Raw genomic sequence first — 23,670 nt, forward strand, 5'->3', positions numbered from 1 at the left:
ACCTAGGGAGGTGGTAGAATCTCCTTCCTTAGAAGTTTTTAAGGTCAGGCTTGACAAAGCCCTGGCTGGGATGATTTAATTGGAGATTGGTCCTGCTTTGAGCAGGGGGTTGGACTAAATGAACTCCTGAGGTCCCTTCCAACCCTGATATTCTATGATTCTATGTTATAAAATAGTAAGTAACAATCCTAATAGACACAGGGCCTTTAAACATACCTTTTCCTGTAACACATGCTGCACATTTGTGCTGTTTTGTATTACAGCATAGAAATTGTGTGGTTACATATTGCGATGTACATATCCAAAGGGGTAGAGTGTGTTGCTGCTGGAACTTTACCCCGCATTTCCTAACAGCTATGAGATTAAACTTTCAGCACTCATGCAATGCACTGCTGATACAATTCTGGCATGTTATTAGTCTTACTTGGCATTGGTTTCTGCTTATTGAAAGTGAAATATACAAGAGAGTTTTAAAGACAGTTCAACTTTCACAGTAAACATTTTTTTTATTTTCTGTTTTCTGTGTTTTGATGACTGCAGAGTGGAGATCAGGTCTGGCTGGTCACCTGATCCTTTCGGATGAGGATGTGACCTCTGTCATTCAGGGGACCTGGAAGCGCCTGAACACTCTTCAGCACTACAAGGTCAGAACTGAGCATTCTTCTTCCCTTCCCCTTTTCAGTGACCTTTCAATTCCAAGTGTACACTCCGCTTCTAGATTTGACTCTCGCCTGATCCCATCTAAAGAACGTTTTTAGTCCCACCTGTGATGTGGTCAAGCCTCTGACTTGCTCATGACACAGGAACTGCTGTTCAGTCAGTGTAACCTCCTCTGTACTCTGCATCTCCACCTCTGACAGCTTGAGCCAGGGATGCTGGGGAGGCAAACGGTGTCTGAATATATAGCCCTAAGCTAATTTCTGGAGATGCTGTAATCAGGGCAGGGTTGCTGGATCTGTTGGTTAGCGCCTAAGTCCTTTGACTCTGGAAATTAAGACTTAAATCCTACCTTCACTCACAATTGAAAGCAATTTTGGTGCACCTCTTCCTACTCCTACCATAGATTTGTCACCATCAAAGAACCAAGCAGCAGTCACACAAGGATTGTGGGAATGTGAGGAAAAATGATTAGACAAATGGGTCCCTTTCTGGGCACATGAAAAATTTGTGGGGCTAGGAAATGGCAGCTGTGCTGTTCAGCACTTCACTCTGTGCAATTGATTCTAAAGCCAGTATGGACCATTATCTTTCACTTCTCCTTTAGCCTCTGTCAAATGCACCCTTCACCGCAGTATCTGCTGTCACTCTACCTCTATACTGCTCACCCCCTTCTTTCCTTCTTTCTCAGTATCTTCTTTATTTAAGGTTGTAGAAGTTGGGTTGCACTAGACTGTATCTCACTGCTGTCGTTGTCAATACACCATGTTGCAGACCTGCAATTGTGTAACTCTTCTGTCAGCAGGAGACAGGCTTGCTGGTTGAAGTCAATATAAGGGCTACTTGCCAGTATAGCAGATGATGGTCTCCAGAGCTGGGATGAGGCTGCTGGGAATGAAAAATAATGTTTAAAATACCTTGCCCTTACCTTGCCTCAAAGTACCTGACAGACATCATTGACCCTCACAGCCCTTTTTACAGATGGGGAAACTGAGACATGGAGTGTTGAAGAAACTTTACCAAGCTCACAGAGTGAGTCAGTAGCAGAGCCAGGAATGGAACCCTGGGGTCCTGAGTCCTAGTCCCCTCTTCTAACCAGGAGACCATTCTTTCTTGTGGGTGGGCTGTTGTACTGTTTAAAGTCTGCCTGTCACACTGAGGAGAAATGTACAGCATATTGTTAACCCAAGTTCTGCTTGTACACAGGTGCCTGATGGAGCAACTGTAGCTCTGGTCCCACGTCTGACCAAACATATCCCTAGGGAGAATCAGGATTACGTCCCTGGAGAGAGTGAGTCTGATGCTTAAGGCCTTAACGTTCCATCCTCATAAAATAGTTTCACAGAGTCCATAAGCTGGCAAGCTAGGACTTTGTACTCCCAGGCAATAGACTTAACTTTATGGTAACCCCCAATAGCTACTGGGTGAGTTGGGCCTTCCTCACTATTAGCATTGACAGGATAGCCAAACTGTCAGCTCCAGGAGCTTCTGTAAGTGTCTGGGAGCCAGAGGCCCCTAAAAACAAGAAATCAGGGACAGCAAGGAGAGTCCAGCTTGAGCTGGAATCTTCTAGTTGCTAACCACAGGGGCTGGGTGCAATCCATAGCTAATAGGCCCACCAGTTAATAAACCTAGGGCCTGGGCATAATCCCTATCTTGCTGCATGTTCCCTTAGTGCAGGGAAATCTTGGGGCGGCAAGTGGCTCCAAGCAACGTGGCCAGTCTCTGAGGGGAGCCTAGAGATTTCAGTAGTATTTATGTTTCAGAAACGCCGATGCTGGAAGATGCAGATGAGGGTGGAATAAAACTTTGGCACCTAGTAAAACCAACTGAAGAGCCAGAGCTCCCCAAACACAGGCGAGGAAGCTTACGGGATCGGGAGCGAGCCAAGGCCATTCCTGAAATTTATTTGACACGTCTCCTCTCTATGAAGGTAGGAAAGAACATAGTGTTGGATTAGCTAAACTGGGTCATGCCTAGGATACTTCCTTCCCCAATGGCCAAGGCTTGGTGCTAAACCCTCAAGCCCCAGGGTGTGCTTTGCCAGCTGTGCAGCACTGCACATGAGGAAATAATTCTTTGCTGCCCAGATTACTGATGTATTTATTTGTTGGTTTCCCTGTAACTCCAGCACCATAATATCTGAGTTACACATAAGGTAAGGGAGTTGTGCTCCGGCTCTGCTCCAGCTCCAGGCAAGAACCTGCCACTTCACTGCTCTGGAGCTGCTCCGCGCTCCAGCTCCTGGCTCCGCTCCAAAGCCCTGATTTACAGACAACCCATTACCAACCATGAGTGGAGCTCTATAGAGCTCCATTGTTACCCTAATATCACAAAACCAAGGTCAGACACTTCATCCAGATAACAAATCATTGTATCAACCAGCCAGTATTCAGGCTGTCCGACTGCTACTGACAGAGATTGCGCTACAAGATATCCTACTGCAAAGAAGAAAGTTCTCCATGAGGAAGACTTACTCCTCTAAATGGAAAGGATTTTTAATTTTGGGCAGCCCAACACAACCATGACCCATTGAAAGCCTCGGTACCTAAAATCCTCGATTTATATTCTGCATTTTTGAAACATTCTGGATGCTTGTTCAGCTCCATCAAAGTCCATCTTGCAGCAATCTCAGCATACTCCTCACCCATGTAGTCATGTTCAGTTTTTTCCTGTATCCCACAGTATCTAGATTTCTACTTGCTTATCCACCAATCAGAGAACCCCCTCTGACCTGGGATCTTAATATTGTCCTTACAAGTTCCCTGGAGCCCCCTTTGAGCCTCTCTCTTTATAGCACCTTACTCGCAGGACCGCCTTTTTGTTCACCATCACATCAGCCAAACAGGTCAGTGAACTTGCATTGATCATGGCTGACCCTCTTACTCAGCATTCCAGAGAGGGAAGGTGGTGGTCAGACGTCATTCCCAGTTTTTTCCTAAAGTTGTCAGATCTCCTGCTTTCTTTCCCAAACCCCATTCCTCTCCAGGGACAAACTAACTTCGCACTGGGGATGTTTCACAAGCCTTGTTCTATTATCGGGAAAGGACAAAGCCCTTCAGACAGACTCCTTGTCTTGTTGTTGCCATCTCTGGTGCCTCTCGGGCAGGCCATCTTCCAGAGAATACCTCTGTGGATTACCCAGTGTATTTCAATCTGCTATCGCATGGCTGCTACCCTTCTCCCTCCAAACATCAGAGCTCATTCCAGTAGAGCACAGGCTGCTCCTCTGCCTTCTTCAGCTATCTGCAAGGCAGCTACGTGGAGTCAGCCCCGTACTGCTGTTAACCGCTATGCTCTTGACCTGGGGCAAGATGAGATGCCAGATTTGTTAGGTAACGTCACAGTCACGGTTCAGTCAGTGCGGGTTTGGACTCCTCAGTGTCACCTTCCAGATGGGCCACTGCTCATCAGTCACCTAGGAAGAGATCCACATGGACGTGTACTTTAACTGAAAACAGTTACTTACCTTACTGCTTTGACACATCATCATCCCGGATCTCATGGCCCACCCTCCAGCCCTGCTTTTTGCGAGCCTCTTTCCCTGCTGTTCTGAATTAGTGACAGAACTGAGTGATGGTTGTGGTAGCTGCTCTGCCCTTTATGCCCTTGGGTGGGGAGCGGGGGCACAAGGACACGCATGGTGCAGGCACAGTCGAACGGACACTCCTGATCGAATATTCTGATCTCCCATTCATGGGACACATGTGTACCTACAATGGGATCCATGCAGACAACAGCCTCTCATAGAAGGTAAGTGACCACTCTTTACAGATGGGAATTGAGTGTAGCCTTCTATTTTATTTAAAGTTAATTTTGTAAGGCAGTATTACGCTTCCGTGGGTTCGGCTCTGGTGTCGACAGTTTCAAGCTCAACAGAGTGAAAGTCACCTCTGCTATTTGCTTCAGATTTAGTCTCAAGGAACACATAAAGACCCAGGATAGTGACGATACACGTACTTACAAGTATAAGGTCTAGTCTCTTTTACAAGTTTTATTAAAGGTACAGTTAAAGTTATGATTAACCAAATATATAGAAATTTTATACAGACCTATGCACAAGTTACAAATATAGTCATACTTGCATTCTTAATGATATTCTTAAGGTCTGATGGCTGCCTTGCTAATCAGCAGTAGAGGGATGGTTCCCGCTGGAGTTTCCCCTAGGGCAGGGGTGGGCAAACTTTTTGGCCTGAGGGCCACATTGGGGTTGCAAAACTGTATGGAGGGCCGGGCAGGGAAGGCTGTGCCTCCCCCAAACAGCCTGGCCCCTGCCCCCTATCTGCCCCCTCCCACTTCCCGTGCCCTGACTGCCCCCCTCAGAACCCCCGACCCATCCAACCCCACCGCTCCTTGTCCCCTGATCACCCCCTCCCGAGACCCCTCCCCCCCGACCCTAACCACCCCTGCCCGCGGGACCGCTCCCCCTATCCAACCCCTCCCTGTCCCCTGACTGCCCCCCCCCATGCCTATCCACACCCCCGCCCCCAACAGGCCCCCCAGGACTCCCATGCTTATCCAGTCTGTCCGTTCCCCGGCCCCTGGCCACCGCTCCCCACCCCACAAGAACCTCCGCGCCATCCAACTGCCCCTTGTCCCCTGACTACCCCCCAGGATCCCCTGCCCCTTATCCAACCCCCCGGCCCCCTTACCATGCCGCTCAGAGCAGCATGTCTGGCAGCTGTGCTGCCTGGCTGGAGCCAGACACGCTTCTGTGCTGCCCTGCAGGATTGCGCAGCCCTGCTGCCCAGAGTGCTGCTCGCGTGGTGGCGTGGCTGCAGGGGAGGGGGGACAGCGGGGGAGGAAACAGGCAGGATGGTCCTGCGGGCTGGATGTGGCCCACAGGCTGTAGTTTGCCCACATCTGCTCTAGGGAGCTTAACTTTCCTAATCTGGGCACCCTCTATTTTATAATGTGATTCTGACTATACCTCATTAGGATTTATGCATATAGTGTACCTGCAGTTAGGGTATGTGTTAGAAAAATGTGACTACCCAGGTATGTTGTAAGCAAAAAAATTACTCATGTTGTTAATTTTTCACAATATCACCCATTGGCACCTCTTTTCCTATAATCTTGCGGCATAGGGTCATTCTTTGGTCACTTATTTACGTCAAGCATTCTTTAAGCCTATGGCATAGTATGACTAAACTCAAATCTCACAGGCCTCACCCTGTAGGCCTTATGTTTCAGCCCTGCTTACTTAGATACCTAATACATAATTATCCCTTCTGACTACTGATCAATCTTATATTTCTGTAATCCTACAATTTAAATCTATTTGGCATACAATGATTATATATATTTTAGTTAATTGTAACATCGCACAATAAATGAACAATAAACTAAAATCATTGGCTACAGGAGACACAGTGAGACTAGTGTCTTGTGCAGGGATTCTGTGGCACGGCTGGGAAAATAATCTCTTGAGTCTGTCCAGTGCCTTAAACACAAGTCCACCCTTCCTCACATGCACCCTATTGTGGAAGGTTGTGTTTCCTTGTTCTTAGCTTACAGAAACAAAGACATGCTCAGCAAAGAATTCTGATTTTTTTTTCCCCTCCCTTATCCTTTCCCCAATAACAATAGTTTTTACTGAGTTCAGTCTGGATTTCACTGAGACCATAGTATGGAAATTGCTGTCCTCGGATAGGTGTCAAAACTCCTTCTTGTGTCTGAAGAAGGACCCTTTTCCCTCCTTATTCCGCTTGATCTATGAGCAGCCTTCAGCATGTGAACTGCACCATCTTTTGTTATGGGCTATCTCTCATTCCTTCCTATTGTGGTTCCGCTCATTTTACCCACCCTCAGACACCTCCTTTGGTTCCCCAGCAATTTGAGGATCAAGTTTAATATTCCCCTTGTATACAATCTGGTTCTGATTTGATGGGAGGGCTACTTCTGAATGAAAGGAAGTGACCTGCAATGAGCTGGAAACAGTTGAGCCAAATCAATTGGAGTGGAAGAATTTAATCAGAAAAATGGGAATGGTAGCTGGGAATTGCTTAAGAACACTTTACTAGATGCCCAAAAAGCCACAATCCCAGTCAAGGAAGAAGCCTGTACTAATTAATTGAATAGGTTTAGAGGGGAAGTGAAGGCAGCTATAAAAAATTAAACAATAATATATAACAAATGGAGGAAAGGGGAAATTGATAGTAATGAATATAAATCAAAAGCTGGGACTTGTAGACAGCTGACAAAGGAAGCAACAGGACATAAGGAAAAATCTATGGCCAGCAAGAGTAAAGGACAGTAAGGAGTTTTTAAGTATATTAGGAACAAAAAGTTTTAAAAGATTTAAAAATGGTATTACTAAATGGAAATGGTAAAATTATGAATAGTAATCCAGAAAAGGCAGCAGTGTTCAATAAAAAGAAAAGGAGTACTTGTGGCACATTAGAGACTAACCAATTTATTTGAGCATTAGCCGTATGGAGTTATGCTCAAATAAATTGGTTAGTCTCTAAGGTGCCACAAGTACTCCTTTTCTTTTTGCGAATACAGACTAACACGGCTGTTACTCTGAAAAGTGTTCAATAAATAGTTCTGTTCCGTATTGGGGGGAAAACAGATGTCATACCATATGATAACACTCTTTCTATTACACAAGCATCTCAGGAGGATGCTAAAGAGCAGCTATTAAAATTACACATTTAAATGAGTGGGTCCAGATAACTTGCATCCAAGGATTTTAAAAGAGGTGGCTGAGGAGCCTGATGGACTGGTAGTGTTGATTTTTTTTCAGTAAGACTTGGAACACTGGGAAAGTTCCAGAAGACTGGAAGAATGTCAGTATTTAAAAAGAGCAAAAGGGATGACCCAGGTAATTATAGGCCTGCCTGTCTGACATTGATCCCAGGAAGAAAATGGAGCTGCTGATACAGGATTAGATTAACAAAGAATTGAAGGAGGGTAAAATTAATGCCAATCAAGATGGTTTTATGGAAAATAGATCTTTTAAACTAATCTGATTTTTTTTTTACGAGATTACAAGTGTAGTTGAGAAAGGTAACCGTGTTAGGCTTGGTACCACATGACATTTTGATTGGTGCGGGGGAACTAGAAAAAGATAAAATTAACATGGCACACATTAAATGGATTAAAAGATGGCTAGCTGTTAGGCTGCAAAATGTAATTGTAATAGGGGATCTTCATTGAGTAGGTGTATTTCGAGTGGGTCCTGCAGGAATCAGTTCTTGGCCCTACGCTATTTAAAATTTTTATCAGTGACCTAGAAGAAAACACAAAATCGTTACCGATGAGGTTTTCAGGTTACAGAAAAAATTGGGGAGTGGTAAATAATGAAGAGGACAGGTCACAGATTCAGAACGATCTGGATTGGTTAGTAAACTGAGCTTAAGCAAACGACATGCATTTTAATGTGGCTAAATGCAAATATACACATGAAGGAATGAAGAATGCAAGTCATGCTCCTAAAATGGGGGACTATCCTGGGACACATGGACTTTGAAAAAGATGTGTGGATCATGGTGGAGAATCAGCTGAACCTGAGCTCCCAGTGTGATGCTGTGGCCAAAAGGGTTAATGTGATTCTGGGATGCATCAACAGGGAATTTTGAGTAGGAGGAGAGAGGTTATTTTACATCTATATTTGTCACTGGTGTGACTGCTGCTGAAATACTGTGTCCAGTTCCAGTGCCACAATTCAAGAAGTATGTGGATAAATTGGAGAGGATTCAGTGAAGAGCCACAAAAATGATGAAATAATTAGAAAACATGCCTTATAGTGGTAGATTGAGCTCCTTGAGTCTATTTGGCTTAACAAAGAGAAGGTGTCTTGATTACAGTCTATAAGTACTTACATGGGGAACAAATATGTAATTTTAGTCTCTTCAATCTATCAGAGAAGGGTCTAACGTGATCCAATGGCTGAAAGGTGAAACTAGACTGAAGTGTAAATTTTTAACTGTGAGGGTGATTAACCATTGGAACAGTTTACCAAGGTTTGTAGTGGATTCTCCATCACTGGCAATTTTTAAATTGATTGGATGTTTTTCTATAAAATCTGCTCTAGGAATTACATTGAGGGAGTTCTCTGGCCTGTGTTATACAGGAGGTCAGACTAGATGATCACAATGATCACTTCTGGCCATGAAATCTATGAAAACCTTTTCCCTACCAAGGCGCTGAAATATTTATTTACATTCTTCCTATTCATTTTGCATGATCTTTGGCTTGTCCACAGGGGACCCTGCAGAAGTTTGTGGATGACTTGTTCCAGGTGATCCTCAGCACCAGCCGCCCTGTGCCTCTGGCTGTCAAATATTTCTTTGACCTGTTAGATGATCAAGCAATGCATCATGGAATCCTGGACCCTGAGACCATCCATATCTGGAAGACAAATAGGTATGGAGTCATAGTAGCAGCCTGACATTTCCCTAGGGCAAACTGTGGCCCCTGGAGTACTTGCTAGTGGTCACATGGTGCTGGCAGCTCCTATTTCCATTGGAGAGAAACAGTAGAGCACCCATGCACTGTTGATTGGAGATTTTAGTTAGCAGTGTCTCTAGGTCCACACCTGGACACTAGACATCCTTGTGCTCTGGTGTGAGCGTATATTGGTAGGCGCAAACTCACCACCGCTTCAGTTCCTTCTCAACTGCCTTTGTCTCACGACAGTTTAGAGTAGTGCCCACTGCTTCTGTAGCTTCTTTGTTGTTTTAGGCTTAGTTTGTTTCTCATAGCTCCTTGGTGGTATATGCTGTCAATGAAAGATTGTGACAAGCGCACATCAAATTCTCTCACAGCACTTTAAGGAACTTCCGTTCTGAGTCTATGGCTACCTATTCATTCCTCTGCTTCTTGTTCAAAACATCATAGAATCATAGAATATTAGGGTTGGAAGAGGCCTCAGGAGGTCATCTAGCCCAACCCCCTGCTCAAACTAGGACCAACACCAATGAAATCATCCCAGCCAGGGCTTTGTCAAGCCAGGCCTTAAAAACCTCTAAGGATGGAGATTCCACCACCTCTGTAGGGTAACCCATTCCAGTGCTTCACCACCCTCCTAGTGAAATCGTGTTTCCTACTAGCCAACCTAGACCTCTCCCACTGCAACTTGAGCATTGCTTCTTGTTCTGTCATCTGCCACTACTGAGAATAGCCAAGCTCCATCCTCTTTGGAACCCCCCTTCAGGGAGTTGAAGGCTGCTATCAAATCCCCCCTCACTCTTCTCTTCTGCAGACTAAGTAACTCCAGTTCCCTCAGCCTCTCCTTGTAAGTCATGTGCCCCAGCACCCTAATCATTTCTCTTGCCCTCCGCTGGACTCTCTCCAATTTGTCCACAGCCTTTCTATAGTGGGGGGACCAAAACTGGACACAGTACTCCAGGTGTGGCCTCACCAGTGCTGAATAGAGGGGAATAATCACTTTCCTCGATTTGCTGGCAATGCTCCTACTAATACAGCCCAATATTCCACTGGCCTTTTTGGCAACAAGGGCACACTGCTGACTCATGTCCAGCTTCTCATCCACTTGTAATCCCCAGGTCCTTTTCTGCAGAACTGCTGCTTAGCCAGTCGGTCCCCAGCCTGTAGCGGTGCATGGGATTCTTCCGCCCTAAGTGCAAGACTCTGTACTTGTTCTTGTTGAACCTCATCAGATTTCTTTTGGCCCAATCCTCCAATTTGTCTAGGTCACTCTGTATCCTATCCCTACCCTCCAGCGTATCTACCTCTCCTCCCAGTTTAGTGTCATCTGCAAACTTGCTGAGGGTGCAATTCATCCCATCATCCAAGTCATTAATAAAGATGTTGAACAAAACCGACCCCTGGGCACTCCGCTTGATACCGGCTGCCAACTAGACATGGAGCCGTTGATCACTTCCCGTAGAGCCCGACAATCTAGCCAGCTTTCTACCCACCTTATAGTCCATTCATCCAATCCATATTTTTTTAACTTGCTGGCAAGAATACTGTGGGAGACCGTATCAAAAGCTTTGCTAAAGTCAAGATATATCACGTCCACCGCTTTCCCCATATCCACAGAGGCAGTTATCTCATCATAGAAGGCAATCAGGTTGGCCAGGCATGACTTTCCCTTGGTGAATCCATGTTGACTGTTCCTGATCACCTTCCTCTCCTTCAGGTGCTTCAAAATGGATTCCTTGAGGACCTGCTCCATGATTTTGCCGGGAACTGAAGTAAGGCTGACCAGTCTGTAGTTCCCCGGGTTCTCCTTCTTCCTTTTTTTTTAAACATCATTTATGGTAGCCGTCACGTTGGACAGAAGGGTGGGCAAGCTAGGGGAACTCGTTGATCTCACCTCCCCCACCATCACTAACTTCTACAATGTTAAGGTGATCCTATGCCTTCATCCTCTCTTCTGCCAAGGCACGTCTGGTCATCACTGAACTGGTTTCGAACAGGACAGGGCAACTGTACAGCCAGTTATTGACTGCAATCTCTTTAAATGGTTTTCTTTTAATGACCCGCTATGCAGCTGTGGTAAACATCAGACTGTTTATATACTTGACAAGCGCCCACTGACTTATTTTGATAGTGGGCTACCAGCTCTCCACCTGGCTAATGATGACACCATCAAATGACTGGGCACATTGCACATATGGTGATACATTTCTTCTCTTCATGCCTAAGGTCTCCTCAGAGTTTCATATCAACCAGGACATTCGACTTCCAGTGTTTTTTACCTAAAGCTTCATTCTTTGAGGGAAAAAGTTAGTCTCCATACTCTGGATGTAAGGCAAGCACTCACCTTTTACCTTGACAGAAGTAAGCCTTTCAGGGTTCCCCTAGACTCCTCACTTTCTTTTCTAAGAGGATGAGAGGCCAGCTGATCTCAATTTAGAGACTCCGTATGTGGGTATCTGTGTGTGGGCATCTGGATGTATGCTAGCTTACTATGAAGCTTCTGAGGTGGATCATAGTCTGGTAGGATGACTGGTCATTTGATCAGGGCTCAATCCACCTTGATAGCCCTTCTCAATGACATTCCTGTCAGGGACATCTGCATGCCATGGGGAGGGCACCACATGATCCTCTGTCCACATGTGTGACAGAATCACAGGTCTGATGCTCTGGAACTGCTCGGTATGAAGCCAGCCAGGACTCTGGGTAGCGTGCTCCCCTCAGGGCACTCTTTCCAGGACAAAAAGCCTCCTTGGCTACAGCCTTCCCAGTCTGACCTTGGAGAATTCAGCATCCCTGTTCCCACCGCACCCTTCCCCTTGGTGGGGAAGCCAGAGGGCCCTGCGCCCCAACTCCGCAGTCAGACGTGACTCTCAGCCAGTATTGTAAAGCAGAAGGGTTTATTGGTCAACAGGAACACAGCGTCGCACAAAGCTTGTTAGCTCAGAAGTCAGTTGTCGTAAGATGTCACCTGTGTGGTGCTCTGCTGTATTCAATGGTGGTAACAGTTGGCTGCTGCGTGTGTGGTCCCTCTGTATGCTACCCCGGCTCTGCACAGATAGCTGACACAGCAGACTCCGAGAGAATCCCCAATGACCACAGACTCTGATAAGGTACGAAGGCACCCGGCCAGGTTTATTGTGAAATGAAACACAATAATAGTTCCCCGCAGACTCTACAGGACATATGACGGATATATGCCTCTGACAATGGACCGGCTCAGTCAGGGGCGGGACTCTCCACTGCCCCCTAGGCCAGAGAAAGCCAGCTCCTCAGGGGTGCATTCTTATACACCGGTACAAACAAGTTACACATCACTCCAGCCGTATTGAGGTACAACCCCTCTGCATGTTAGGGTGCCACCGCTCACCTGGTACACCTCTCACCTGGTTTGAACAAAACAACTCTATCCATCATATTCTCCTTTTGACCCTGTCTTTAAGATGGGTCAGCCTGTTCCTTATTATCTCTGTGGAATGTGTTCATACCGAAATGTTCTGGTGCCATCCTGGCACATGTTCATCTTACTAGTACTTGGTACTTTTTAGGTATGTGTATAATTGCAATAATCAGCCGCCTTCTTGCCAACTTCTGTGAGCAGGGCCTGCCTCTGGCTTACAGCTTTAGCAAAGTCTTGATCATTACTTTAGTTCAGGCCTCAGTCCTCATACTGGGCCTCTGATAGAAGCCTTATATTTCAGGGTCTCATCTTACTACGTTAGTGACTTTCAGCAGAGTCCATCTTGGGGGAACCCTGTGCCAGATGGCCTGGACTCCCCCCTTCTAGTGCCCGACCGCAGATTGCCTTAGATCCTTCTGCCTGGCTTCCAAGCCACCCGTTGCTGCTCCTCTGGTCTTTTTTCTGCTTCCCGGGCAGTGTCACCTGGTCGCACCCCCCACCCTGGGTCTCAGGTTACGAAGGGCATGGGCCATTGCCTACGTGCAGGCAGCTGGGCAACCTCACTTGCCCTGAGGGCCTCAGCAAAAGTCACACACCCAATTCCCACCACCTAGGCATTGGTGCATTACACAGGGAAACTGAGGTACACACAGTATTAGCATAGGACAGTAAGACACACATGCAACATAACAAGGTGAATAAAACCCACTTCGTCACAATATGTTCTCCAAACATACATATCACCTGTGTCTCCAGATCCACATGGCCTTCGGTGATGCCTCAGGTTTATGCTGGATCCCCTTCCTCTGCACTCACCTCCATATTAAGATACTGGTTTTGGAGTCTGCTACAGTAGAGTACCCATAGAGACATATACTCAAAGAAGAGGTTACTTGCCTCTACAATAACTTGAGTTCTTCTAGATGTTTTGTCCTTCTGCGTGCTCCACTTCCAGCCTCCTTCCCCTCTGTTTTGGAGTCTCTTTGGGCTTTTGTGGCTGAGAAGGAACTGGAGTAGCTGTGGGTTTGCACCTAACTATATACCCTTGCACTGGAGCAAAAGGATGTGTAGTGTGCAAGCACAGACTCTGTTAACTAAAATCTCCAATTGAGTGCACAAGCGTGTCCACGTCTTACAGTTGAGCACTCATAGGGACAAAATATGTTGAACTTAAGTTACTGTACAGGTAAGTAATTTCTCCTTCAGAGGACAAAGCACTTAGTGCACTAAAGACAGCTACAAATTCAGGAACAATGCATGCGAGGAAGGGCATTAAGTGGTGGTGAGTGAGATGGGGAAGGTGCTCAAGAGACAGTATCCCTGTAAAGATGTGGTCTGCACTAGGAAAGTTGGAGAACCACAACCCTAGATCTACCTGGAGATGTGTTTGTAACAGAGGAGATTAGTGACTCAGCAATACAGTAAGATGGGGTTTCCTGATTTGCAGAATGGCCTTATTAACCCTCACAGCTCCAGATCTCAGCCTGCAGCTTTTGATGTGCATGTGGCTGTCCATAGACTCTAGGTTTGAAAAAGGCCTCACAGGATGGCTTTTCTGGGAATGTGATGTGATAAAAGTTAAATTTCTCACAACAAAAGGGATTCTGCTTTCTGAGAGGCTCATCTGTGCCTTTTTCTGAATGTACAGCACTGGCTGCTGGGTCTTCCATTAGATTTAATCTCTGGCCGGTTCTCAGTGGCTTGGGAACCTTTCTGTTCTAGCTGAATTGGGAACTCCATGCTGATGTTGAAGTGCTTTGCAATAAGCAGGATTAGTACCTCCTTTGAGGGCATGATACTCATCACTGCCTCTCCTCATCCCTCCTCTTTGCAGCCTGCCCCTCAGGTTCTGGATCAACATAATCAAAAATCCCCAGTTTGTGTTTGATGTGCAGACGTCGGACAATGTAGATGCCGTGCTCCTGGTCATTGCCCAGACCTTCATGGACTCCTGTACTATTGCTGACCACAAGCTGGGGCGGGTAAGCATGGAAGTGGGGTGGAGCAGCCAGTGTGTGCAGTGTGGTGAGATTTTGAACACTGTGTATCCTCCAAGCTGCATCTTGTTTTGAAGTGCTGTAGAGTCTGCATGCTCGAGGGAGGTGCAGGTTCAGTGTCGGGGAGAACAGTGTTTGTTACTCCATTCAGATAGATGGATCAGGTCCCTTTGCTACTCTGTTTGCACATTGTGTGCTGTCCCTACAAACTGATGAGAGAGTGAGACATTTGGCCTGAATGTTAATGTAACATTGGAATGGTGCCCCGGATGTGTGAGGTGCCTGCCCAGATAGCTGAAATACTGCTTTGGATATGATGTGCCAGACAGGTTCCGAGACAATAATGGGGCTGGGGAGGAGGGATAGATGACATCAGTAACATTTCTAGGATGATCACGGAAATGGAGGGCCTACTTTCTGAGAGGAGACTGAAAGAGCTTGGCTTGTTCAGCCTAGCAAAATGAAGGTGAGAGGGGATCTGGTTGCCCTATATCTATCTCAAACTTTTGTACTGGTGATCCCTTTCGCATAGCAAGCCTCTGAGTGCAATCCCCCCTTATAAATTAAAAACACTTTTTAATATATTTAACACCATTATAAATGCTGGAGGAAAAGTAGGGTTTGGGGTGGAGGCTGACAGCTCACGACACCCCACGTAATAACCTTGTTACCTCCTGAGGGGTCATGACCCCCAGTTTGAGAACCCCTGCTCTATATAAATGGGGGTAAGCACCAGGGACGGAGAAGAGCTGATTAAGCTAAAGGACAACATTGGCACCAGAACAAATGGGCATAAACGGGCCATGAATAAATTTAGGTGGGAAATTAGAGAGAGGTTTCTAAGCATCGGAGGAGCGAGGTTCTGGAGCAGTCTCCCAATAGGAATAGTGGGGGCAAACATCCCAACTAGTTTTAGATTGTGAACAGAATTCCATGACAGGGCCGCCTGTGATAGCAGGGGACTGGACTTGATGATCTAGGGTATTCCTTCCATTCCTTTGTTCCTACATTACAAGGTTACACAACAAGGCTAACTCACAGCATGCGGGAGGAAGGGCTGTTTGATTTGTCTTTCAAATTTGATTAGCTGGCTGAAAATTTTATTTAATTTCCTGTAGATGTCATGGAAATGTGGCTGGCTGTAATAAAAAATTAGAAGCAATGGAGCAATTTGCTTGTCTGTACAAGGTTAATGCTGTGAGGTGTAGGGGAGATGAGCCAACAAGCAGGAATGGCTAAATATCAAACATGGGTAGAACCATATCACTCTGGTGGCTTGTGGCATCTCCAGCCTCCGCCCTATGTGGTGTTTCTCACCCTCTCTTTTGAGTGATGAAAGGAAACAAGTTCTGTGTCTCTTTACCGAGGGGTCAGTGACTGCAGGTGGATGTGAGACCCTCAGGGAGGGAACTCCATGCATGGGTGGGGCAGTGAGGAGCAAGCAGACAAATGGGGCATTGAGGCTGCAATGATGCAGAGAGAAATGCCATGAGAAGAAACTGGTTGTGGTAGATGGGAAGGGGCCTTGAAAGCCAGGACAGAAATTTTTGTGTTCTCTAGGGCCTATAGCACTATAATTAGAGTCTAGACTATGTCAGGGTCTCCTTTCCCTGTTGGAGACCAAGCTAGATGGGAATCCCTGAGTCTGTATTAATGGACAGAGGCGGTCCTTCCTGACATTTGAGGTCATCACTTCCTGTTCCTTTAACAGTTGGTTAGTACAGCACATTCCTTCTGTTAGGCAGGTGGTACTAGCCCATTAGGATAATACTGCCTCCAGCTTTCATAGAATACCAGGTCCTTAGTGTACCTGTCTGGGGGCCTCCCACTAAGAGATATAGATTGGATACAACCATGTGATGGCTGTTGTCTCAGGCACCCACTCTCCACTCGAGGTGGCAGGGAATGGTCCCTAGTCTGTGCTCATGTTGAGAAATGTTTGCATAATTGGCAACCCTTGTGGGTACCTAGAGCCTGGGGCAGGGCCTCCCTGCCACTGTTGCAGGAGAGGATTGCCTGTTCTCTGCACATCTTGCAGGGAAGGGGCAGGTTCTGCCCACCTCTATGAGAGCAGGGGAAGGACAGAGGCTGCCTGTCCCTGCGGGAACCTGGGGTTTGTATCTCCTTTCCCTGGTCTTGGTTTCTGTAACCTGTCAGTCTGTTTCTGGCCTTTAAAGGACTCACCAATCAACAAGCTGCTCTATGCCCGGGACATTCCTCGCTACAAGCAGATGGTAGAAAGGTAAAGTCTGAGTGAGCAGGTGGGGACAGCTGGGTTGTTTGGCAGGGGGAGGAGGCAGCAGAGGAGCAGATACCGCATTAATTGCCCATGTGCTCCCATTGCGTAGGTACTATGCGGACATTCGCCAGACCATCTCTGCCAGTGACCAGGAAATGAACTCTGCCCTGGCTGAGCTGTCAAGGGTAAATAAAGCAACTTATTTCAGAAATCAGTGCATTTTCCATTGGATCCCACAGGGTGGGCAGTCTGCCTCCCTGGCACAGAGTCTGCATTAGCCTTTTCCCCTAGAATATCCCACCACTGCTCCCACCAGAATTCCAGTGTTAGTGCTGGCAGGGGCCAGGCATTTTAATCACGGCATCATGACTTGGCTCACATGAGGTCTAGACCACATGGTGGTTGAAAAACACTGGCTGCTGGTGTCTTGTCTGTGCTTGCCCCAACATCACTGCTAGCATCAATGGAAAGTTTTAGGGGAAAAAAGACCAATGTAGCTAAGGCTTCTGAGTGCAGGAGCAATGAATTACACATATTGAATCTATTTCCCCATGTTAAGTATCCTCACACCTTCTTGTCAACTGTCTAAATGAGCCATCTTGATTATCACTACTAAAGTTTTTTTTCTCCTCCTGATAGTAGCTCATCTTAATTAATTAGCCTCTTACAGTTAGTATGTTCCACCTTTTCATGTTCTCTGTATATATATGTGTGTGTGTGTGTGTATATATATATATCTTCTCACTATATGTTCCATTCTATGCATCCGAAATAAATTTGTTAGTCTCTAAGGTGCCAGAAGTACTCCTGTTCTTTTGGCTGATTATATGTTTGTTATATTATCATAGAATTACTCAGGTGAACTCAATTCGGTGGTGGCTCTGCATGAACTCTACAAATACATCAACAAGTACTATGACCAGGTGAGTGCACCTCTGGCTTATGGCTCCAGCCTCAGTGGGCGATTTCACACGCATCCCTCCCTGTCATTATCTTATGCTTGCCCTTCATAGGTTCATCTAGTTCTGTCTCCTGTTGGATTTGTGAAGAAAAAAATTAATAGTCAAGGACATCATAAATGTTCCACTGCCCACATAGGACATAGGCCCATATTTTTAAAGGTACATAGGCAATACTGCACTCAGTTTTGCAACACCTAACTGACTGAAGTGCCCAAATCTCACTTTCAAAAGTGCTTTAGGTACTTAGAGCCTAAATCCCTTTTGAAAATGAGGTTTAGACTCCTAAATCGGGTGGTGCAGTGCAGCAATGCCTAAACACATTTAAAAATCTGGGTCAGATTAATTGACCTCATCGAATAGGAAGAAATGTATATTTTGTCACAACAAAAGAGCCTTCACTCTCACCCAGGGATTGTCAATATTGATGTGTTTTTGTTATCTTGCTTTTTTTGGTATCTAAATATTTTAGTTTAAGGCATAGCTTAAAAGGGAAATGATCAGTTAAACATCAGTTAACAATAGAAGAATTTGAGATTGCAGTTTCTTGATATTGTTATGTGTATTTTAATAGGTAAAGTGTACAATATAGATTTTTACAGTGAAAATTATGCGTGAGGACTTACATTTGAGACTTTCATGTTTACATATTTAATTTTTGTTTCTTTTTCAGAGGGCTTTGAAGGAATTTGAGATTACTGATGAAAGAATATTATCTACTTTGGGGAAGAGTTAAGGCTGTTTTGCTGTAATGAAACATGCATTTCTTTGTACTTAATGAGAATAATGATTTTGTTACATTTGCAGTGTAAGATGTATGCATTTCCGTGCATCTAATTGTTAAGGAAATGATGTTAGAGAGACAAGGTGGGTGAGGTAATATCTTTTATTGGACCAACTTCTGTTTGAGGTTAAGTACGAAAGCTTGTGTCTCTCACCAATCAGAAATTGGTCCAATAAAAGATGTTACCTCACCCACCTTGTCTCTCTAATATGCTGGGACCAACATGGCTACGGTAACACTACATATAACAGAGGAAATGATGTGTCAAGTGACTACTCTATTGTCACTTAACCATTTTTATTGGCTGTTTTAAAATGAAGATTCTTGCCTTTGGCACCCCCCTTGGTTTTTGGTTAACTGTTTTCTGTAGGTAAACAAAATTATTAAAAAAAAAAAAAAAAGGGATGAGCATTGTTTAGGGGGGGAGGAGTGGGTGATGGCACAGAGGAAAAGATAGGGATGCCCAGAGGGGACTACCACTGGGATGGCAAAGTTGCAGGGGGTCCCTCTGAGACATACTGTCACTGTGGATCCCAATACCCATAGCTGCAACAGAGCTGAGGCTTGCCTTCAGCCAGGGGAATCTGCTGCTAATAGTATTCTGTTCACAAGGGAGGTTGCCAGTGAGCTCTGAGTCTTGTTGCAGATCATCACAGCCTTGGAAGAAGACCCGACAGCCCAGAAGATGCAGTTGGGATACCGACTGCAGCAGATTGCAGCTGCTGTGGAGAACAAAGTCACTGATTTGTGACCCAGACAAATAGACTGTGATGCTCTTGGGTGGCTGAACAGAGATGAATAGTGCTGCTCACTGGAACTTCATAGCTTCACACAAGTTGTCCCACTGCCTTTGGAACCAGACGCTCTGGGGAGCTGGCATGTGACACAAGAGGAAGTGGCCAAGAAAATGCAAAGTACGAATGTCCTTACATCTCAGAGAATATTTTTTTACAGATTTTTTTTTCCTTTTTTAAAATGAACTTTAAACTATGGGAGTTTCTACAAACCACAGTGTGAGAGAGAGAGAGAGACCAGGCAGCTTCTTCCCACATGTTGTGAATGTGCCAAGTTTCCAAACAATATTGCCAAGGATCTGGATAACACAAGAGCTTCAGAACAAAGCTAAAGACCATAGATGGCTTCTTGTGAGCCTCTAGCCTCATTTTGGTACTAAGGATAGGAGAGACTAGTGCTGTGCCTGCTGCCCTGAACATTGTGTAACCACCACTGCTATGATGGTAATAGCCCAGGCTACTGCACTCATGGTAGTGCTGGACAGTCAGTGTGTGAGCTTCCTGAGCCCTCATGGAACTAGCTGGGGCACTAGGACTGATGTAGTCTGTTAGGGATTAGCCCAGACGTGGTAACCTCTCTAAGGACCAGAGTGTACTCCTCCAGCATACAGCCCGAGAAGCAACGCGCCTGCAGTTTGGTTCACCTGTTCCATGGTCTGAGCTGAGGAGCATCTCCCACAGCATGACCACCAGTGCACTGGAGGGGTTGTGCCTGGCACCCAGAAGTACTGAATGTAGGGATGAGAAATAGACTGAGAGGGAGATCAGAAAAGTCGCTTGGTCCCAGGGTTCTAGTCTTCCTCACTGCTTGTCTGTGACTCATGCTAATGAGACGAACATGCTCACCAGTTCCACGTGTTGACCCAGTAGGCTCAGCCTAGTCCTAGCATAAGCAGGCACCATGCCACTGCCATCTATGGAGCTATACTGGACTGAATTTAGCATGGCTTGGGGAGAGGGCAAGGTGAACTTACTGAAGTGCCTCTAACCTAGATGTTATGTCTGACCCTCTGGTTCTCTGTGGTCAGATGCTGTTCTGTCACTTGGAAAGCACAGTGAAGGCCTTGTACTTATTTCCTTTCTCTGGCTTGTAGCCATTTTGGTACTCTGAACTGGATCTGTAAATACCCTCAAAATTACAAAGTATTTACATGCTTAAGGGGAATGTTAATTTTGTTTTTCTGAGACAATACTTCACTTGGATGAGCATCTCCTTGGACACTGTCATCATCACAAACTCCCCAGGCTAAGCACTGCCTGTGTCACACTGGTTCTGCATAGTCTTTGCCCCACTGGGCAGATCAGGGGCTTCTGACTTTTTCAGAAACATCTGGAGTCGCACAGTAACAATTGGCTTTTCCCCAAATTTCCCACTAAGCTGAAATAGTTGAAGGCTCAATCTCAGAGCCAGATATACCTTCCTCACCTTTATCTCTGCCTAAAGTGAAACTCCAAATACTCCCCTGAAGCTGAATATCTTCTTCTCAAATTCTCCTGTGTGTGGCTCCAGTTTAGTGACCTACTGCACACTTAAAATCTTAGTGGAAATCCTGAACTGTTTCCACAGCACACAGAAGAGCAGAGCAAAGGACCCAAGTGGCCAGGGCCCCCAGTGGATGAGCACCAGGATGAGGAAACCAAACAGCGACCATGCTCTGTAAATTGACCAGCCCCTCTGGCAGTGTTCCCTCTTTCCAAATTGAATGGAACCAAACTCAGGCTCTGCCCTAGTCCCTCCCACCCTTGGCCTGAGTTTGTTTCCATTCTCTCAGAGAGGACTAAAGGAGTTCCCCTCTCTCCGCATCTAAGCAGGGCTTGAGGTAATGCTTGCTTCCTTGGGGCTCAAAGGGGAGGGATTTCTCTCCATTCCCCCAGCCATGTCTCCCCAACTGAGCACATGGGGAGTGTCTTTGGTTTCCTCTTACTCACTTGTCCCCCCCCTGTGGAGCCAGGAATAGCTCCAGTGCTGAATGACACCACCCCTACATTCAGACCATGTACAAAGTGCAACTTTGACTGCCAATCCACTCATTTTGTCTGGAACTGCTGATCGCATGGAGACGGCTAAACTCCAGCAAAGAAATACGGTGTCTCTACTGTGTGTGTTAACTGGAGGCGCCAGCCAGATGAGTCTTGTTGGGCTGAGCCCTGTGCAGTCATACAATTAAAAAAAAGCACCGGCCCCAGAGAATTTACAAGCCTAGGTTCAGGCAAAACTTAACAGGTGAAACGAATGTGCGAGGGAGGACGGATGGGTAAGAGTGATGATGCCATCTGTGCAGTGCCAAGCAAACCTCCCGGAGTTGGGGAGCATGAGATTCAAAACTCTTTTGGCATCTGTCTTTATAACTTTTCCAACCAGACACCAAGAGTTGGCAGACTTTCCTCTGCTGTTTGTGGCCCAGCAGTGTCTTTGCTTCTCCCAGATTTTGGAAAATCTTTTATCTGCGCTCTCACAAAGTCCTATCAGTCAATTTGAGAGGAGGGGAATTCTCTTGTTTATCCAAGATTTACATTAACCTGAAGTCAGATGTTCGTCTCTGTCACCAACCCCTCCCCACCAACTTTTGGCTCCTGCTTGATTCATCAGCTTCTCCCTTTGAATTTGCCTGCCAGAACATGATGGCAACACAGGTCAAGGAGTGTACATCTTTTGTCTGCGTACCTTGACCAGGACTGAGGTGGGTTGTAGGTACCATTCAGTACTGGAGATAAGATTTCTTGTTTCTCCAGGGACGTGCGTGTGATTTACCCATATAACAATAATATTAACAAAAAGAAGTCATTTAAAAACACTGCAAAAATGGTGTCAAAAGAAAATAAAGTAACATCTCCAGTGACCTGTCTCATAAGCTAAAAAGGATACGACATTCTCAGCTTAGTCACAGTGAAAACAGAAAAGATGATAGCATACATTTCTCCTACGATCTGTCACCATCAAGCTGTCAAATACCAACTCCCTCTTGCTGTATCCTGGACCTACTTTTTAACGTCCCTATGACTGTCAGTTTGCAGGTTCAGACATGCCCCTTCTCGTCTCTCCATTCGAGCCTCTCCCACATGGTAGAGTCCACTACCTCAACAGGGTGAGGTTTCATTAATGCTTGCACAAAAGTCTTTACTAATTCCTGTTGTGGGGGGTGGTAGATTCCTAATTACCTCTGAGCGGTTCCATCCAGCCTTCCTGACTCCATGGTAGTTGTGTCAAAAGCCCCAGGGATTTTTATTTCCTTAGATCACCTTTGGATATGTACCATGTTCCTACAGGACCTAGCTTCTGTAGGCGCTTGGTCATGCCCTCCTGCTGTATACACCTAGTCTCTGTCTCTGCAGGGCACAGAGATAGCTCTTTACATTTGTTTTATTAATTTCTCTCGCCGTGAAACATAACTTGTTGACAGACCTTAGATCCTCTCTCTCAGATATGAAGTGATCTTTGCGTGGGGGAAGAGAGGGAGAAGTTAGCTTCCAGCTGTCAAAATAGGGGAGGAGAAACTGAAATGGTAATCAGTACTGAGATATAAATTGTCATCAATAGATTTCAGTTAACCCCCCTTTGTGACGAATAGGGGTTCCTGGCACCTTACATGATGGAACCCTACATTTTGTCTCTCCAGCTTTAGATTCAAGCTGGCCACAGGTTTGGGGGTCACATTCAGAAGTTTTTCTTTATAACCATAAGCGCTTAAAAAATGTATAATGAAAGCTTAAATTCTGCAGAAGCTGACAGGGTCTGGTTCAGTGAAGCACCATGTGCTGCCTCAGTCTGACCCCTGGTTGCTGTTAGATGTCACTTTTTGATGCCTTTCTCCCTGGGCTGATTTCTCTGGCTTTCCAGGACACCAGGGGCATTGCTTGGCTATTTCTGCTCCTTTGGCGGTGGGAGGGCTGTACGTACACGTCTTCTCTTGACTGACTTAATTTTGTATTTTCCGGTTTGTTGTGGCCTGGCCAGCCCCATGTCCACATCCTGCCCCTTCTTTTTGAGTTCTTGGAGCTCCCAGCATGCTCTCTTTCTCTACAAATTGGAATTAATAATTAATATAAGAAGCTTGAAAATATGAATGTTGTCACATAGTGTAATAACTGTAGATACTATTGTGAGATGTAGGAATCTATTGGTGAGACAAGGTTATGTCTGTAAATAATCAGTTTAGAACCCAAATGATTTTAATAAAGAGAGAATTCTTACATGAGTGATTCAATAAACATTAATATACAACATGGAATGGGTGTCATGGTTTTGTGTCTTAAAATAATTTGGCTGCTGCTTATGTTCCAGAATATGCTGCCCCTGGCCCAAGTGCCAACTCCGCAGCTCTCATTGGCCGGGAATTGTGGTGCAGTGCGGTGCCTGCAGAGACCCCATAACCCCCTGCCTAGGAGTCACTGCCAGATGTGTGCCAGTCACTTTTGGGAGCTTCCCAAGATAAGCGCCATCCCCCCTCC

The 23,670-nt window shown here is 45.8% G+C and overlaps 1 protein-coding gene across 1 annotated transcript in view; it reads left to right on the top strand.

Moving 5' to 3' along the window:
• PLXNB1 (plexin B1) overlaps positions 1 to 23,450 on the top strand; it is a 192,141-nt gene extending 168,691 nt beyond the window's left edge. The window contains exons 32-40 of the mRNA XM_077821156.1: positions 541 to 644; positions 1,864 to 1,948; positions 2,424 to 2,590; positions 8,867 to 9,027; positions 14,283 to 14,430; positions 16,623 to 16,687; positions 16,794 to 16,869; positions 17,533 to 17,607; positions 19,074 to 23,450. Coding sequence (XP_077677282.1) covers positions 541 to 644; positions 1,864 to 1,948; positions 2,424 to 2,590; positions 8,867 to 9,027; positions 14,283 to 14,430; positions 16,623 to 16,687; positions 16,794 to 16,869; positions 17,533 to 17,607; positions 19,074 to 19,178 — 986 coding nt within the window. The 3' untranslated portion in view covers positions 19,179 to 23,450. The remainder of the gene's footprint in view (positions 1 to 540; positions 645 to 1,863; positions 1,949 to 2,423; positions 2,591 to 8,866; positions 9,028 to 14,282; positions 14,431 to 16,622; positions 16,688 to 16,793; positions 16,870 to 17,532; positions 17,608 to 19,073) is intronic.
• The last annotated feature ends 220 nt before the right edge of the window (positions 23,451 to 23,670 follow it).

Source organism: Eretmochelys imbricata, chromosome 7 (genome assembly GCF_965152235.1).
Source record: "Eretmochelys imbricata isolate rEreImb1 chromosome 7, rEreImb1.hap1, whole genome shotgun sequence".
Taxonomy (NCBI): Eukaryota; Metazoa; Chordata; order Testudines; family Cheloniidae; genus Eretmochelys; species Eretmochelys imbricata.